This window comes from Cebus imitator, unplaced genomic scaffold, assembly GCF_001604975.1.
Source record: "Cebus imitator isolate Cc_AM_T3 unplaced genomic scaffold, Cebus_imitator-1.0 Scaffold435, whole genome shotgun sequence".
In the NCBI taxonomy this organism is placed as follows: Eukaryota; Metazoa; Chordata; class Mammalia; order Primates; family Cebidae; genus Cebus; species Cebus imitator.
The window spans coordinates 404908-424431 of record NW_016107750.1 but is presented as its reverse complement, the minus strand read 5'-3'; the positions used below and the strand labels follow the sequence as shown (position 1 = coordinate 424431).

Genomic DNA, 19524 nt, shown 5'->3' with positions numbered 1-19524 from the left:
ATGATGAGCCCATATTCCCATCCCCACAACCCTACCATCCCCTTCTCCTCTTGGCTTTAGGATGCTGGCAGCCAAGCTTGCAACTCTAGACAGGAAATCTCAAGATTATTCTCTGGAACAAAACAAAAATTTTTTGTTTTCCTCTGGGAAAACTCAATTCAGAGAAAAGACCTATATGCTGGCTGGCTGCCTTATTGTTCTATGGAGAGGACCACAGGCCAACAAGCCTGGCCCATACTCTAACACAGAGCTTCACACCATTTTTAAAAACATCTTTTTCTCTTAAAAATATAAATCAAGACACCTCAAGAAACTCTAACAAGAAAGAGAAAATAGGAAACAAAGATTTTTCAAAATTACAATAAAGGCTAAGTGTGGTGGCTCACACCTATAATTCCAGTACTTTGGAAGGCTGACGTGGGAGGATTGCTTAAGCTTAGGAGATTGAGACCAACCTGCCTGGGCAACAAAGTGACATGCTGTCTCTACAAAAAGTTAAAAAAAAAAAAAAAATAGCCAGGCATACTGGCATGCAACTATGGTCCAGCTACTTGGGAGGGCCCCGTGAGCCCAGTGGTTGGAGGCTGCAGTGAGCCACAATCACATCACTGGCCTCCAGCCTGGGTAAGGGTGTGAAACTGTCTGAAAACAAAAAACAAAACCACATTATAATGTATTCAAAAAGTGAGAGAAACAATTACAGCCATAAACTCGGCTCTGATTATTCAGTTAATAGGTCTAAAGAATAAATATCCCAATTGAAAGTGTGGGTTAGAAAAGATGTGGCCCAAAAAAATAAAAAGCAAATGAACATGAGTTAGTAATCCTAAAGAAATGAAATGTTTCAGAAAGAAATATAGTACGCTTCATAAGTATTATAGATTTCAAAAAATGAAAAATGATTTTAGAAGTCTACACAAATCTTCCAAATTACCTATTTCATTTTCTGTCCATCATTTAGGGATAGGTGGTTTAATTTGGAGGAATAATCATGTAATACATAACAAAAACATGGGCGAGAAGGAATCAAATGAAATAAAAATCCCAAGCTAGTAAGAGATTTCTTATACTCACCATCTCTCTGGCTATTTCCAGCGCTTCCTGCAGGCCATAGAGCCTGCCACAAACCAGGTAGATTCCATTGGCCCAGAGAATACAACCCTCATGGACCCAAAATTCATTGCTGTCAAGAGGTAGTTCAGGGATTTGTAACTCCAGCTCAGGGCCACCTTCTGAAGTGGTGGGCACAGAGGGCTTCGAGTCCAAAACAGTCTTTTCACTGCTGCCCTCAGTGGCTGCTTTTTTACAAGGGAGCCCCCTGGACAGGGACCGAGGGCCTCCACCACAGTCTTCCGAGCGGTGGCGCCGCTTAAACCTGGGGTGCGCAGCCAGGCTCCTCTGCTCCTTCTGCTGCTGCTGCTGCTGCTCTTCCTCCTCCTCAGTGTCCGTCTTGGAGCCATTGGAAGCACTTTTGTGCCGTACCTTAACTTTGCTCTGCATTTCTGTGGCCCTCTTAGGAGGCGGATTCTTCGGGAGGGTGGCTGCATAATCTTGGGGATAAAAAGGTCCAAAGAGGTCACCCATGTTCCGGTAACTGGCCCACTTGCCACACAGACAGCAAACCAGGTGCCCCATAACCGAAGACTCTGTCACAACAGGTCCCTGCAGCATAAAGGACGAGGCTGGGAGTGCCTTGCTTTCAGTGCTGCTAGGTGGAGGGGTCAGTGACCTCTGACCCTTCCTACCCCTCACCAATTTGGTCTGTTCTTCTTCTTCAGCATTGATGATTGTACAAACGGCTCCAAGTTCACACTTATTTACTACATGGATATAAGGGTAAAAAGACTTGTTCTTGGCGTCAGTTTTATCCAGTGGCTGGGTGGCATACTTTAGTTTGATCTCAGGTTCTTGGGGTTCCACAATGGGAACTGCTTGTTTGGTTTTTCGCTTCCTTGGCTGGGCCCCAGGCTTCCTTCTCTCCCTCCTTTGTCTCTGTTTTTTTGGCTTTGGCTCTCCATCTGCAGAACCTTCTGGTATCTGTGGGGGCTGAGGGGGTGGAGGCGGTGGCTGCTGCTGCTTCTTCTGCTTATTCACACTACCAATGGGTCTCCCCTTCTTCTTTCCTGATGGGAAATACCCCTTTGGAGGGAAGCCCTCTTGCTTGGGTGAAATCGTCACTGTATCATTCTCTTTCTCTTCAGCCTTGGGGTTTGCCTCAGGGGCCAATATGCCCACTGGAGGTACATTCTTTGAGTCTGGAAAGATTAAAGGTGCTGTTCCACCCAGGGAACCATCTGGTCTCCCTTGGTTACTACCAGGCTTCTGTGAGGCTGTGGATGTCATGGCACCAGGGGGTTCCTTTCCAGCTGTAACTGATTCTGCATGTGTCTCTGTCTTCACTTTGTCATCCCCACTGCCACGCCATTCTTCTGAAGACCTTGGAAGAGGTTTCTCAATGTGCAACTCCTGGTTTGCTGGACTGGCTAGGTCAGAGGCCACCTCACCTTTTCTCTTCTCTATGTCAGCATCCTGAACAGCAACACTCCCACCTTCAGGAGGACCACTCTTCAAAGAGAGTATATCATCAAGAGTAACTGTGTCTCCCCCAGCCTCTGCGCTGTTCGAGGAAGCGCTCCTCCTGATATTTGGGGATGTAATCTTCTGAACTATAGCTTCCAATTTCAATCCCCGTCCTTTCCGTGGGGGCAGTATTTTGGTCTTAGCAGGGCTTGTGAGAGTAACAGCAGGACAGTTTCTATTATCTGGACTTGGAAGGTCCTTGGAGGAGTCTCTCTTAGAGATAGACTTGATATCCTGACTGTGAGAAAGATGGGCATAGGAATTGAATGCTTTATCAGCGCCTTCCTTTGATGGGTGAAGGAGGCGACTTTTATCTTCAGTGTTACTGTTCTTTACATCTTGTGACTGTCTCTTACTGGGAATGGGAGAGATAAAAGAACGGACACGCCTCCTCATAATTAAGGGGTTTTGAGAAGAATGGTCTTCCTGGCCTGGAAGTCTCAGCATAACATTACTAGGTTTGGATGACTGTGTAGCCTCAGCTAGTCCATGTCCATCAGTCTCATGGGGTGGCCCATACCTTTTTTGACTGGACATTCCTGGAGGACCACCGCTTTTGGCTGGAGAAGTTTGCCGAGAAAGATCCCAACAGGATTCTTGTAATTTCTGGGAGCCATGCTTTAATTCCATGCCCTTGCTAGGCAGACCATCACTAGACAATAGGCAGCGCCCAGTCTCCTGAGCGCTGGGGTCATGGTAAGTCCCTACCGGTGGGCCATACATCATACCATCTTTGTCATTTTTCAGAGGGCTCCGTACTCTGTCAAGAAACTGCTGCTGCCTTGGACTCTTCCGTGGCCCCTCCTGCCTGTGCTGTGCTGCAGCAATTACTCCCTGAGCAGAACTGCTGCTCCAGTCTTTATACTCCTCTGGTTGCTGTTGGTACATCTGTCTCTTATAATGCAGCTGAGAATTCAAACCTGCGTTTGGGTCCCCATAAGCATGAGCCCGAGTATTTGCGTGATAAGCAGAGGCCAGGCTTTCTGAATTGGGAGAAAAGGGAGCATGTAAAGAACTCCGATTGGCCCTCTCTGAAAAGGTCATGTGTGGATTCATATGATGAGGGTCTCCCCCTGGGCCTCTGCTCCGCCCAGGAGACATCTTCAATTTTTCTGCGAAGTCATGATATTGAGAAGGAGACCGACCCCTCATGCCCTCCCGACCACCAACTCTGCCAGGAACCCGCCGCATTGGCGTGGGTCTGCTGTCTTGTGGGCCATAGTCTGAAAGGGCATCATGGGTTGCTGCTCCAGGGTTGGCACTGCCACGGTAAGACTCATGCTTAATGCTAGAAGGATGGCAGTGGTCTCCAGATTTCTTGTTGTTGAAACTAGCTTGGGATTTAGACTGTTCAAAGTCCTCCTCTTTTATCTGCCCGCTCTGGGATTTCAGCTTTGTTTCCATGGACACCAAACCACCTGGAAGAATGACTGACTGACTTAAACTTGGATTGAGACGGTCATTCCTCCCAATCCTGGTGTCGGCACTCATATGTCCCAGTGAGTGAGCCCCTGGGTCCCTGACAATCTGTCTTAGTGGAGAAATATCACAGATCACTGATCTTCTTTCAGAGAGGGAACCCCCAGGTTCATGGGCTGATGACTGAGGCTCTATTTCAAACTTTCTGGGAATTGGATAGTCAGTCAAATTGATCTGTTTCATTTCAGGAGCTGTGCTGCTTGATTTCCTTTCCCAGGCGCCCCAGTGGGGGTTTTCTAATAGAGACCCAATGCTTTTGTTCAGAAGGCTCCTGCTAGCTAATTCATTGGTTTGACTAACCAAGACATTGGGCCTTGCGGATCCTTCCAGGCTACCAGCCATCCCCTGATGCTCCTGAGTACTCCTAGAATATCTCCTGTCAGGGTGGTGGTGGTAACCCTGAAGCACTTCCTGCAGGAGGCTTGGGAACTTTTCATTTCTACCCTTTCGTTCCCCATGGCCAGTGAAATCTCCCTTTTCTTGCCCTGTAGGATACTGAGGAAAGCCACTGATATTTCGTGGCACAGCTGACCCGAAACTATCTTTGTAACTATAGCGCAGACTTCCAGGAGATTTGCTAGGCTCAGTCCTGCTTGTAAAACCAGGGCCTGCTGCAGAGTGGCCACTCTGGCCATTTCCCTCTCCATTATGGTTGGAGTTGTTATCGCCATTCTTGTTTCCTTTGCTCCCTCCTCCTCCTGCAGGCTCTGGCTGGGGAAGTGAGGCATGACTGGTTTCCTTTGCTCCACCATTGCTAGGTGGCCTTTGAGTGGTTGCAGAATCATCCTCTTGGGAGCCTTTATCTTGTCCACCAGGCTTTTCTACCCGACTTGTCATGGCTTCCCGGGAGACAATCACCCCAACTGTCTTCTCATTGACCTTTGGGTTCCCGTCAGATGACAATGGCATGTCCTTAGCACCTGGGGAGGTGGCCTCTTCTCTAGCTGCGGGACTAGCATTGAGTCTGGGGGGTTCATTCTGAGCACCTTGTGCCGGTGAGGAGCCGGCTTTCTCCGAGGCTCCACCTTTGTAGGTGGTGTCAGAGCTGGTGCTCTGGCCACTTAGTTGCCGCACTCTCTCGCCTTGATCCTCTGAACTGCTGGAGCAGCCTCCATCTAACGATTCTGCCATAGGGGACTTCAGCTGCTCTTCAGGTTGTGAGGAGCCTTCAGAGTTTGTGCAACTATCTGCTTTCTTGGAAGATGAGGGCCTCTTGGAGGTCTTCTTCTGAGGAGTCAGGGCATCAGAAAGTAACATGTGCTGTACAGTGTTAGGAAGATTGGCCACTTGAGTACTCAGAGCACTCAAACTACTCAACCCAGGATCTGTCAGTCGCTTTTCTGGTACCCCTTCTAGTCCAAACCCTTTGAAGCCTGCGGCATGAGAATTAGGACTGGGCATCATTGATGGGGTTGGACTGAGTTGAGGCATTAACTGTAAAATTCTGTTTCTGGAACCCATAGACACACTGCCTTGCCCACACTGGAGATTCTCCCCAGTCTGCATGAGAGGAGATGGGGTAGAACTACAGCTTGGAGACTGAACCACAGAGGCAGCTGGGGAAGGGTTAGAAATGGGGCTGAAGTTCTGGTGAAACTGCATGGGGGACCTCACAGGAACCTCAGGCTGGTTGTACTGCCCCACCTGGCTTTGCAGGGGCAGCTTGGTGGCAGCATTGGTATACTGCATCACATGCTGAGGAGGGTGTTGTTGCTGCTGCGGTTGCTGCTGCTGCTGCCCCTGTTGGGTCCCTTGTGGAATCTTTGCCTGTTCAAAATTTTTCATAGATTGAGGCTGATAGCTATAATTGGATTGTGTTCCATAAGCCTGTGCATTAGAACCCACATTGTGTCCTTCATACTGAGATCCAGCATTCACACTGTAACTGCCATCATAGCTCTGTCCAGACTGGCTAAAACGCTGCGGTGAAGGGAAGGAGGAGGAGGAAGAGGAGGAAGCAGAAGACTGGTAGTGTTGGCCAAACTGACCCACTCTTAACTGGTAACCAGCAGCAGAGGATGGCAGAGTTGAGGGCCGTTGCATTGGCTGTAGATGGGATGAGCTGGATGCTGGCTGGCCAGTGGCCTGCGGCAGGGGCTGATGGGACTGGTAAAGCTGTTGTCTCAACTGCTGGACTTGCTGCTGCTGCTGCTGGCTGGAAGCCTGCTGTTGGTACTGAGCACTCCCTGGAGAGAAAGGCCCTGTGTAATCCTGCTGATAATGCGACACACCGCCAAGGCCAGAGTGCTGTGCTTGAAACTGGCCCACATGACCCTCACTCCCATACTGATTGCCAAAGCTGCTCCCCTGAGGGGGTCCATAGCTCTGCACAGGCCCAGAAGGCCTTCGCTGAGGAGGCTGTGGGGTTCCTGTAGCCACAGGGTCTTTGTTGCCTGTCATGTAGTAAAAATCTCCAGCCTCTTTCCTGAAACCCTGGTAACCTTGATGACCAGAGGTCTCACTAGCCATCACTGCTGCAGCAGATGCTGCTCCTCGTCGTCCACCACCACTGCTACTGCCACTGCCACCACTACTGCCACCTGCACCTCCAAAATTCTGGAACATCTGGGCCTGACGAGGGCTGAACTCCTCTATCCGGGATGAGCTGTGTACCTCCTGTGGGTAGCTTTGCTGGTTTCCGTGGTAACTGCTTTGCTCTCTAAAGGACTGCATACTGTTCAGCAGCACAGCAGCAGGCCAACAGCCCTCCTAGAAACAGAAGAAAAGAAATAAAAACATTAGACATGCATCTTCTTGGTACCAATAAAATCAAGTCTAGATGATGGAGGGGATAAGATGATTCAGATGCCCAAATGAAGCTGACTGAATTTTTTTTCTTTTTTTGAAACGGAGTTTTGCTCTGTCCCCCAGGCTGGAGTGCAGTAGTGCAATCTCGGCTCACTGCAACCTCCGCCTTCCGGGTTCAAGAAATTCTCTTGCCTCAGTATCCGGAGGAGCTGGAACTACAGGTGTGTGTCACCATGCCCGGCTAATTTTTTTGTATTTTTAGTAGGGACAGGGTTTCCCCATGCCAGCCAGGCTGGTCAAGAACTCCTCCTGACCTCATGTTCTGCCCGTCTTGGCCTCCCTAAGTGCTGAATTTACAGGTGTGAGCCACCGCGCCTGGCCTTGAATTTCATCTTTTATGTTTTATCCTATCCACTTCTAAAAATGCACATATGCAGAAAAATGCCCTGAAGAGTGAGGCAGGAATCTCTAGCAGAATGAAAAGAAATGCTCTGAGTGCACACAAATCCAATATAGCAAAAACATGTATGTCTCATATATCTAGTAGTTGCCTTTATTATTAGACAAATGAGCCCCCAAACTCAACTGAATTAAAATATAGGGTTGCATTATTACTGTCAATGAAAAACAGCAATTTTTCAATAAGTCTTTCAGTTATGGTGGGATGGGTAAGAAAAAACAAATTCTTTTTTTAAATTTTTTTATTTTTGAGACAAGGTCTCACTCTGTTGCCCAGGCTGGAGTATGCAAGGGCACAGCCATAGCTCAGTGCAAACACCTGGCCTCTAGTGAGCCTCCTGCCTCGGCCTCCCAAAGTTTTGGGACTGCAGACATAAGCCACTACTTTCATTTCTCTGCTTTCATGTGTTAGAGTGATCACTGAACTGCCGGTTTTAACTCTGGCTGATCGCCACTCTCCAACACAAAACAGAATGGGCCAGAGAACTTCAGCTGATTCCTTACATCCAAATGCACATTACTGCAGGTTTACTATAACTGCCAACTACCTATGATGACTGCTGACTCCAGGACACTCAGTCCGTATGGGTTCCACACAAACTTTGGAGTCAACCTCTTCGTGGCATATGATTGTTTTGAAGGCACCCCTCTCTCAACCACTCTCCCTCAATTTCCAGGTACAAAGGGCTAGACTCAAGCCAGTGAATAGCAGTGACTATCCTTCCAGATTATTTTGGGGGGTTTCCAATAAGTTCCAGCACCTTTACCCGCTAAGTGGTATTTTTATTTGCCACATTTTTTAAATTCAGTTATTACTGGCCATTACTATGAAAGAAGAATTTGAAGCAATCATCTTGGAGGACAGCAAAAAACAGAGAGGAAAATAGGAATTCTTCAAGCCTAGGGACCCAGACTCTTTCCAAAGTTATCTGACTCAGCCACTTAATCTCTCTTAATCAATTGAGCCTTTTTTTTTTTTTTTCCTTTTGCCTGGGCCTGTATCCTCAGTCAGAAATGAACAGATAAGGCCAAACTGCTCCAAACTTTAGAGCCAATTATTTAAAAAAACAAGTTTCAAAACACAAAGGGGCTAAAGTAACGTACTAATAGACAGTTTAGTTACAATTGTTTTTTATGAAGCTAGTTTTCTAGTTCCCCTGGGGGAGCTGAAAATGGAGCTGCCTGCAGCAAAGTCAACGATTCTCTTAAATGTAAGTCAGATTCATCCTCTCCAATCCCTCCAGTGGCTCCTACCTCATTCCTTGGGAAAATGGTCTGGAAGGCCCTGCTCCCATCCCAAGACCTCTCTGACCTCCTCCCCTACCACTCTCTGCTCTAGCCCCATAGTCTCCCTGTTCCTGGAACAGGCCCACCACATATCTACCTAGGACCTCTGTTCTCACCTGCACGTTCTTCTCCCATTGCAAGACAGCTTGCTCTCCCTCCAGTCTTTGGGCAAATGTCACTCATTCTCTGGTCATTCTATTAAAAACAGCTAGCTCTATACCTTTTCCCTGCCTCTAACTCCCTCCCCTGTTTCATCCCCTGCCTGGCTCTGTACTTATTCCAAACAGACACATACATGCTACTTGTTTACTGTCTGTCTCTCTCCAGACTAAAATGTAAACTTCTTAAAGGGCAGAGACTGCCTATTCCTTGCTGTAATCCTCATGTCACCACACGGCAGACTGTGTGAATGAGTAAACGGTGTAAGAACTAGGCCTTAAGAGAATTGGGCTACAACTCACATATTCAGAGATGGTGCTGTGGGAGTGACATGAGGGAACTGCAGAAATTGAAAATAGAGTATGATCAACCTAAAAGCGGAGCTGGAGGATGCTGAAGACCTCGTCTGTAAACTCCTATGGGTCCAGTTCTAAGGGAGAGACCCAGCTTGAGTCCACATGAGAACTGTGAGGAAAGACTTCAGAAAGTAAATATGGATTAGAGCAGAAGATGGCCAGTAACTCCAAATTTTAAAAGCCTGACCCACATCTTGAAATATCTTAGGTCTAAAACAGCTAGACAAGGGTCTACTTCCTTAAATTTGAAATACAGTCATATGACCCAAAACCATCATTAAACATTCATGTACAAATAATGTCACAATCTAAAGGAAATCGCTTCTCATCCTATTCAAAATGCCTCTGCAACAGACAGCTGTTGCTTTGTGCCAATGAATCTGCTGGGCAGTAGGTAATAGCTGTTCAAATGGCGATGATGACATTTGACACTGTTCCAGCACTTCACACACACTAACTCATTTAATCTTTACAACACTAACACGATCGTTTCACAGATGAGGAAACAGAAGCAGAGTTCACAAAGCTCCTAAGCAGCAGGGCTGAGCACAGGCCATGTTCTTAACATTACACTGCCCAGAGGGTCTTCCATACGGTCAGTAAAAGGTGCCAGTTGTCCTGTCAGGTTGGCCTTGAAAGTGGGTAGCCACCCACAATAAATCTGTCCCTTCACCACTGCCCTCTCATAAGGGCCTCCATACTGTTCCAACTGGCTTCTCACCTCCCCCATCATTCTTAGGACTATCAAGAGCAATTTTGTCTACATAAGTATTAATAATTTTTTCTGCCTGTGATGTGCTCCTGCTCTACTCCTCAGTGCCAGTGGCCTTCTCTAAATGATAAAACAAGGCTGAATGGGGGCTAAATTGAACAAAAACATTAAAGCTGGCAGTTTAAACTAATGAAAAGCTTTCTCAAGAGATACTATCTATAAAAAACTATGTTACATGTTGTTTAATTAATCCTTCTGGAAATAAAACCGGGCTTCTGAAGATCTGAGTGTATAAACAATGTTGCCACTTGCTCCATATTCCTCCTAAATAGGAGCCACCAAGAGCTAAAGGCCACTTTAAACATCAGCACATCAGGCCTCAGGCTGCCCTATCTCCAGACAGGAAAAACAGATACAGGAACAATTCCATCTCAGGTCTGTTCTCAGCCCTCCCCGGCAGATTTCCTGTTCTGTATTATGCCCCTTTCCCTATTGTTATGGTTCTGTTTTATGGAATTAAAAAAATCCATGGCCAAATACCTCCTGCAGGGTTCCAGTCATGCTAAATATTCTTAGCATACATGAAGCACCCAAGTACCAGAAGGTGGTTGTCCAGGTTTATCTTTTTTAAAAGGAATTCCAAGTAAACCAATTAAGAAAACCAAGTAGTATATATCAACAACAGAAAATGTAAACCTGGAGCTATAAAAGTAATAGGCTGTGTAAGGTGGCTCACACCTGTAATCACCAGTGTTTAGGGAGGCTGAGATGAGACGATCATTGAGGTCAGAAGTTCAAGACTAGCCTGAGTAACATGGTGAGACCCCATCTCTACCAAAAACACAAAAACAAAAAACAATTTTTTTTCATGCACAGTGTGATGAGGTGTGACTACAGTCCCAGCTGCTCAGGAGGCTAAGATGGGAGGATTGCTTGAACTCAGGAGTTCGAGGTTGCAATTAGCTATAAATGTGCCAATGTGTTCCACCCTAGGTGACAGAGACCCTGTCTCTAAAACAAAAACAAACAAAAACTACTAACAGAGAGAATTCCAATGCTATCCCATCATCTTAAAAAAAGAAAAGCATCAGTGTAGTCAGTTTTAAAGCACTGTGATTAGTGATAGTAAGTACCTGAATTCCTTTGTTTAAATGAAAAATGAATACAAACAGTAGTAAGGAAAATTTGATACCCCAAAGGAGTAAGTCACCCAAGGAACTTGCATACATACTCTAAAAAAGAGGCTGGGCACAGTGGCTCACACCTATAATTCCAGCACTTTGGGAGGTTGAGGCAAGGGGATCGCTTGGGCTTGGGAGTTTGAGACCAGCCTGGGCAACATGGAGAAACCCTATCTCTATAGGAAATACAACAATTAAGCCAGGTGTAGTGATGCATGCCTGCAGTCCCAGCAACTCAGGGGGCTAAGACGGGAGGATCACCTGAGCCCAGAAGGCAAAGGTTTCAATGAGCTGAAATCTCGCCACTGCTCTCCAGCCTGGTCAACAAAGAAATATTCTGTCTCAAGAAATAAATAAAAAAGATCTACCAATGTACTTCCTGTTCATACTGACTCTCCCTTTCCTGTTTTTCTCATATATTCCTAACTTTAACAGTTTCAGAAGGGCTGTGGAGGTATATTAGTAAGGTCCAGAACTCTGTGCCTATACATTCCAAAGTCCGTATGCTGACCTCACAAACTCACTCATAACCAGCTGCAGACTTTTTATCCTCATCCTATTGGAGGGCTGATGACCTTGCCCTCTCATAGAAAACCAACACTGGCTTTCTCTGTCCTTCTTCTTCCGCATGTCCAGCATCATCCCACTTCCCAATCCATTCTCTGTTTTTTTTTTTGGAAAGTCTCACTCTGTTGCCCAGGCTGGAATGCAGTGGCATGATCACAGGCTCACTGCAGCCTCAACTCCCAGCTCAAGCAATCCTCATGCCTCAGCCTCCCAAGTAGCTGGGACCACAGGCATGGGCCCCCCGGCTAATTTTTAAAAAATAATTGGGACCATGCATGGCTAAATTTTATAATTAAAAAAAAATAGAGACAGAGTCTCACTATGCTGCCCAGGCTGGTCTCAAACTCCTGGGTTCAAGCGATCCTGCTGTTTCAACCTCCCAAAGTGCTAGAATTCAGCCACTGTACCTGGCCCAGCTAATTTTTTCATCCTCTTTCATGTCAGGTTTAACCACTGATTTTCTACTTATTCCCCTTCTTTGCCTTTAAATCCTCAAGATATTGACAATGATGCATCTAGTTATAGCCGCTGTGGGGGGGGGATATTGTTTGCCCCCACGCCCACTCCTCACCCATCTCCACCCTACTCTATGCCCTAGAAGGGGCACTAGACGGACAACTAACAAGCCCCACCACCCTCTCCCTTCTGGCCCAGTTTTCCTGGTAAGAGGCAGGAGAGGAGGAAAGTGAGACAGAGGAACTTACTCTCCTGGCTTCCACCCCAAGTTACTGAGGCTGGATGAGGCTCTCCATCAATGGCTGCAGTTCTATCGGGCAACATGAACATATAGCCACTTTCTCCAAGCTCCAGCAAACAATGCATCCTCTGCCCTTCAGGTCTAGAACGTAGTAGGTAACAACTCCCTGCTACTGCCAGCCCAGAATACTTCACTTTCCTGCCAGCTTCCCCAAACCCTGCTCACCCTTTACAAACAGTCCCTTTATTAATCTTCTGCACTGTCAGCTCAGCATTGCGACCACCCTCTCTCTAAGCTTTCCTTTGCAGATCGGAAGCTTAGAACTACTGTTCCAGAACCCTTTCCTAGCATCAAGGTTGCAGTGAGAAGCACATGAGAGATTTAGAAGGTAGAATAAAAGTAGAGGTTGATGATGCTCCCCGGAGGTAGATACATGGATTCATAGGGGCTTCCCTATGAACTCATAAAAACCACACACTATGGCACTTCAGTCGGAAATCATCAGGAACCTTCCCAATTCCAGTTCTTCCAGGGTTGGGTAAAGCCTTAATTCTTACATCAAAACCATTCACACTTGCAACAGAAAACTTCTCTTTTCCTCAATGAACCCTGAATGATACAATTAAGCACTCCTCAAAGTACCCAGTTTGAGTGTACCATCTGTTTTCCATTGGGACCCTGACTGATAGAGTTTTTCTCATTCCTAGGATTTCAGAGTAGACTATTATCACTTGAGGAATGAGAGACTTTTATTTCATGCACTATGACACAGAACAGGAACTAAAAATTCTCCCTCAACAAAACACTTAGAAATGTCAGACAAAATGTGCAGCCAAGTTGCAAGAAAGTTAAGAAATGCCCACAGTTCAAAAGAGGATGAGACAGCATCAAAAGAGTTGAAGGAGGTGCTGGGCTCTGAACGCCAAGGATGTGTTGGGGTCTCTGGGACTCATTAACCATACGGCAAAGAGTTTAATGACCACGCAGAGTCATAGACAAGGTCTCTGGCCCTCTAGGCAGATCAGTCACTTAAGGACTCTGGACAGTGTCACTTGTGGCTGTAATCATTTCTATAAAGATAACAAAATATATTTATCATTAAGCAGTAACTCATTTTCAATGACAAAGAAAATATTGTTCTTCCTCAAATGACCCAACTGCCTACTCTCAAAGAAAGCCATGGTCATCCCAAGCAAGAAGCTTTAGAATAAGCCCAAATTAACCTTTCAGTTTGACTTTGTACAGTATTCGTCATGCTACCTCATCATGACACTACTCTTTACTGTATTTGCCCTTTCCCACTCCATCTTTCTTGTGCTACAGTAACACCTGAAACATTCTCTTTCTCGGTACCTTCTTTTCTTTACCTGGCATTTTGACACCATCACACTCCCCACAGGACCTGAAAGCCCATGACATCTTCCCAACACAATTTCTGCTCCTCCCCAACCTCTCAAACAAGCCTGCTCAGCCCCTTTGTGCCACTAGCCCACTCTCACCTTGGAGCCTTCTCTTATGCATCCCCAGGACCATAAATCCCTTCTTGCCATGTGAGGTCATATAGTTTTTAAGAACTTTTTTTTTTTTTTTTTGAGACCGTGTTTCACTCATCGCTCAGGCTGGAGGCAGTGACACAATCTCGGCTCACTGCAATCTCCGCCTCCCGAGTTCAAGTGATTCTCCTGCCTCAGCCTCCCAGATAGCTGGGATTACAGGCATGTGCCACCACACCCTGCAAATTTTTTTTGTATTTTTAGTACAGACAGGGTTTTACCATGTTGGCCAGGCTGGTCTCGAACTCCTGACCTCGGGTGATCTGCCTGCCTAGGCCTCCCAAAGTACTGGGATTACAGGAATGAGCCACCGCACTCAGCCTCTTAAGAGCTCTTTTTAAAACATGTCCTGCTGTATCTTAAGAACTCCTAACATGTGTTATCTATGTGATTTTCTCTACAAATCTTCCCCTAGACAGGTGATTTGTTGGCTTTACCTCACTTAGTAAAAACAAACCAAGTATTTACCTTTAACCAGTATCTAAGGTATGTACTATTCATAAAATAAAAATAGCCAGCCACAGTGGCTCACATCTATAATCCCAGCACTTTGGGAGGCTGAGGCAGGCAAACTGTTTGGGCTGAGGAGACTAGCATGGGCAACATAGGAAAACCCCATCTCTTAAAAACACACACACACACACAGACACAAATAATTAGTTGGGTATATTGGCTTGTGCCTGTAGTCCCAGCTACTCCAGAGGCTAAGGTATGAGGATTACTTGAGCCTGGGGAGGCAGAGGATGCAGTGAGACGAGGCTGCATGCCACTGCACTCCAGCCTGGGTGCTAGAGCAAGACCCTGTCTCAATAAATTACTTAATAAATGGCATTTATTTATTTATCTATATATGCCAGTCACTGTGTGGTTTTACCTGTATCTCAATTAATCAATGAGGGAGGAAAAACTTATATAATAATTTTTTCCCAAAAGTCACTCCTCTAGGACAAGTTGCAGCTGACATTCTGTAACTTCAATTCCTTTGATTCTAGAGCCCATAACCCTTTCTTTCACTGTACCACAAATTAGGCAAATCCATGTTTTTGAAAATCCTGACACACATATGGGTCAGATCTCTAATAACTGTGGCTATCCCTCAGTTATTACATGCCTAACATATGTGACACACTTTACCAGCTGCTTTGCACAAATGTTAATGCATTTCATCCTCACCATGATCTAAGAAATGTTAGTAGTCCTTTTTGTAAGTGGAGACTCAAAAGTTAAACAAGCAAAATCTTCATGGTAAACAATGAGGTAAGTTATAGAATGCCCACTGCAAAACCCAGTTGGTATTTCCCAATCTGTGAGCTTTGGAAGCATGCTAGAAGTTGTTGACTGCTTGCACCTACATATATCTACAATACCTGTATCATCTCTTTTATGTGTGTACAAATGTGGGATCTTCCTAAGTGTATCAGGCATAAAGATCTGCTCAATGAGTTAGTATTTCATATTCTATGTCCTGTTTGCACATGGGCAGAGCCTATATTTTCCTCAGTGGCTAAAAGTTACCTTAGTATAATAGGCCTTCAGAATAAGAGGAAGTGTAATGAACGTGCTGGCTTCCTCCCTGACTTGGGAGGCCAGAAAGTCTGAAAGAAACTCAGAATCTGCAAGTCAATTCCTTGTCTAGAGAAAAAGAAATCCTCAAGAAATGCTACGTATCTAAGAAGATTGCTTTCTGGATGTCAAAACTCCTATTAGCCATGTAAGCTATAAGAAAAATCCACCTTCAATCATGATCAAATATATGCAAGCAAAAACGGAGAGCATAAATTTGTAACTATTAAATTTCCTAAAAAATTTAAAAGATGAGCCAGGCACAGTGGCTCAAGCCTGTAATCCCAGCACTTTGGGAGGCCAAGGCGGGTGGATCACGAGGTCAAGAGATCGAGACCATCCTGGTCAACATGGTGAAACCCCGTCTCTACTAAAAATACAAAAACATTAGCTGGGCATGGTGGCGCGTGCCTGTAATCCCAGCTACTCAGGAGGTTGGGGCAGGAGAATTGCCTGAACCCAGGAGGCGGAGGTTGCGGTGAGCCGATATCGCGCCATTGCACTCTAGCCTGGGTAACAAGAGTGAAACTCCGTCTCAAAAAAAAAAAAAAAAAATTTTAAAAGATGATATCCCATCTGGTTAGGTTAGGCTGAAGGTGGTACAAAAAATAACAAAAGCAGCAAAAAGGAGTATGACTCTTTGGAAAAGAAAACTGGTAATTAAAATCAACCAAACAAAAAACAAAATACCAAGATATTCAGCAATACGTATTAGAGGAAAAAACTGGCAACAATCTCTTGATTTCAAAATTGATTAGGCAAATTATGGTATATCCACTCAAAGAAATAATAATTATTATAAATAATTGCAAAGACTCTAGCGTCATAAAAGATTATGTAGTATCAGATGAAAAGAACAGCTCACATCAACTCATACCTGTGCTATGATTATAATCATCTGAAATGAGGCATTCACTTAGTCCCAGGCCAAAGGGAACAATGGGGAGAACGGAAACCTGGACTACCCAAAGTGGCAGAATTGTAGAAGTATTTTTTCCCTTTTCATTTGTTTACATTACTTTTTGTGTAGGAAATAATCACTTTTTGGTTTTTTAAGACAGTCTCACCCTGTCACCGAGGCTGGAGCGCAGTAGCCTGATCTTGGCTCACTGCAGCCTCTGCCTTCCAGGTTTAAGCAATTCTCCTGCCTCAGCCTCCCAAGTAGCAGGGATTACAGGCACATGCCACCACGCCTGGCTAATTTTTATACTTTTTGGTAGAAACAGCATTTCGTCATGTTGGCCAGAGTGGTCTTGAACTCCTGACTTCAAGTGATCCACCTGTCTGGGCCTCCCAAAGTTCTGGGATTACAGGCATGAACCACAGAGTCTGGCCAAAATAATCACTTTAAAATGTCATTAACCTCATTTAAAAATGACAACCCTTACACTATTCTCAACAGTATCTTACCTTATCTGTTCCCACTGACAGCAAACTGCTGCTCTGCCCAAGGGAAAAAAATAGAGGCACAGGATCCCACAAGTCAGACAGAGGCAGGGGGGAAGGGAGGAGACTGCCAGACAGGGCCTCACCATTAGGAAACCTGGCACCAATGCTGGACACCATGGTGCCCAGGTAAGTGTGCACACAAAATCACTGGCTCCAAGTTATTTTTCAGAATCGGGCCTAAAAACAGCTGAATTCCATCCCACAGTGGGCAAGTCTATTATTAGACATAATCTCAAAGAGCCAAGAGGCTGCAAGTATCCTATCCATCACATGCTACTGCAACTCTGCATGGAGATGCCATAAATCTGCTCCTGAATAGACCAAAGGTACCTGGGCCCTATGGTAACCACTCCATGGTTATCTCTTCCTTTCACAGGGGCATCCCAAGATCACTTCAGATGACCACATATGTGAGTAGGATGGCCAAACAGTTCCCAGAAAGAAGGCAGAAGAAGGGTAGGAGCAGTGGCACCTCTGGGGTCAGCTAGAGCTCCTGTGGAATTTTCTTAAATGCTGAGCCTAGGGGCTTCTGAGATGTCACTGAATGTATTTTTTTATTTAACATTGTATGAATACATAATTTCTAAACCTTCAGAGGCAAAAGGGAAGTAATCAGTGTTGCCACTTACAGGCTAAAAGGATGTTTCATTTTATAAGTCATTCAAATATAATTCTGAGGCCGGGCGTGGTGTCTCACTCCTGTAATCCCAGCACTTAGGGAGGACAAGGCAGGCAGATCACCTGAGGTCAGGAATTCAAGACCAGCCTGGCCAAAATGGTGAAACGCTGTCTCTACTAAAAATACAGAAATTAGCCAGGCATGGTGGCAGACACCTGTAATCCCAGCTACTCAGGAGGCTGTGGCAGGAGAATCACTTGAACCTGTGAGGTGGAGGTTGCAGTGAGTCAAGACCACACCACCAAACTCCAGCCTGGGTGACAGAGTGAGACTTTAAAAAAGAAATAATAAAACAAATATAATTCTGAATTAAAATTCAAAAGACATCAATGACCAATCCAAAGTAGAAGTGGGCAAAAGCTGTATCATGAAAATTAAAGACTTTACTAAACAGCACAAAAAAGCTCAAAACAAAATGAAAGAAACAAACTAGCAGAACAAACAGTATACTAGATAAAAAGGACTAGTATTACAAAGATGTTAAGTCTCCATATAAGTTTATAAAATTCTAACAGGGTCCCAGTCAAAAATCTCAATCAGGTATTAAAAAATATTTTTTAAGACTGGCATGGTGGCTCACACCTGTAATGAGAGGCAGAAGCAGGCAGATCACATGAAGCCAGGAGTTCAAGACCAGCCTGGCCAATAGAGCAAAACCCCATCTCTACTAAAAATAGAAAAATTAGGCTGGGCACAGTGATTAACATCTGTAATCCTAGCACTCTGGGTAGCAGAGGGAGGCGGATCACAAGGTCAAGTGATCAAGACCATCTGGGCCAACATGGTGAAACCCTGTCTCTACTGAAACTACAAAAATTAACTGGGCATGCATGGTGGCATGTGCCAGTAGTCTCAGCTACTCTGGAGGCTGAGGCAGGAGAATCAATTAAACCCTGGAGGTAGGGGCTGCAGTGAGCCGAGATCACGCCACTGCACTCTAGCCTGGGAGACAGAGCAAGACCCTGCCTCAAAAATAAAAATAATTTCAAATGTACAGAAAAGTGCAAGAATAGTTCAAAGTGCTCACACATCCTCTTCAATGAGACTCTCCCAACTGATGGTTTTATATCATTTGCTCCATTACCTTTTCCTGACCCCTTTGAGAGCAGACTAAAGACATAAAGCCTCCCATTGTCGCTCAATACTTCAGTGAGTTACTTCCAAAAACAAGGACACTCTTCTCCATAACCAGCATATAAGCCTCCACATCAGGAAATCAACACTGATACTACAGTCTCAACCCCATTTGAATTTTATCGACTGTCTCAACAATGTCTCTTTTTCCTTTCTGGTCTAGGAGTCTAGCCCAGAGCTATGTCTCCTCAGTGTCAATCAATCTGGAATAGTTCCCTTTTCTCTTCCTGATTTCCATGTCCCTGCCGGAATATAAATCTTTTCATTTTGCAGGATGACCTTCAATCTGATCTGTATTTCCTCATGACCAGACTCAGGTCATGCTTTCTTAGCAGCAATACCAGACACACAGTGGTGTGTTCTTCCCAGTGCAATGCATCAGAAGAAGACCGATGGCAACTCATCCCACAGTGATGTTTACCATATTCACCTGGTCAAGCTTATTAGAGATGTAGTATCTCAGGCCCCACAGACCTACAGGATCAGATTCTGCACGTTAACAAGGTCACTAGCAAGTCACACATGTTACTGTTCGTGAAGTACCAGTGAAAGGTCTTATGAAAATTAAGAGCCACAGGGGAAGTTTAAATTTTATTAGAAGCGTTTGGAGGGTTTTAAGCCATAGAGTGGCATGCTCTGGTTTCAGTTCTCAAATAGTTCCTCTGGCTGTTTTGTGGGAAACCGACCAGGGGAGAGCCAAGGACAGAGCAGGGAGTGAGTTAGCTGGTAGTCTGGTTAAAGGATGCTGGTTTCATGGGTGACTGTGGTATTGACAGAGGTGGTGATACATGGTCATAAAGGACACAGTAACAATGATAAACAGCAGCAGCCAATGCTAGTTAAACACAAGCCCTGTGCCAGCCACTGCTCCACGTCTTTTCAGGTAAAAATTCATTCAACTGTCACAATCATTCTAAGATG

The 19524-nt window shown here is 45.2% G+C and overlaps 1 protein-coding gene across 5 annotated transcripts in view; it reads right to left on the bottom strand.

The window, feature by feature from the left end:
- TCF20 (transcription factor 20) overlaps positions 1 to 19524 on the bottom strand; it is a 187598-nt gene that overhangs the window by 45265 nt on the left and 122809 nt on the right. For all 5 annotated transcript variants that reach the window (XM_017510287.2, XM_037731984.1, XM_017510286.2 and 2 more), the window contains exon 2: positions 1075 to 6768. In XM_017510287.2, coding sequence (XP_017365776.1) covers positions 1075 to 6732 — 5658 coding nt within the window. In that variant the 5' untranslated portion in view covers positions 6733 to 6768. The remainder of the gene's footprint in view (positions 1 to 1074; positions 6769 to 19524) is intronic.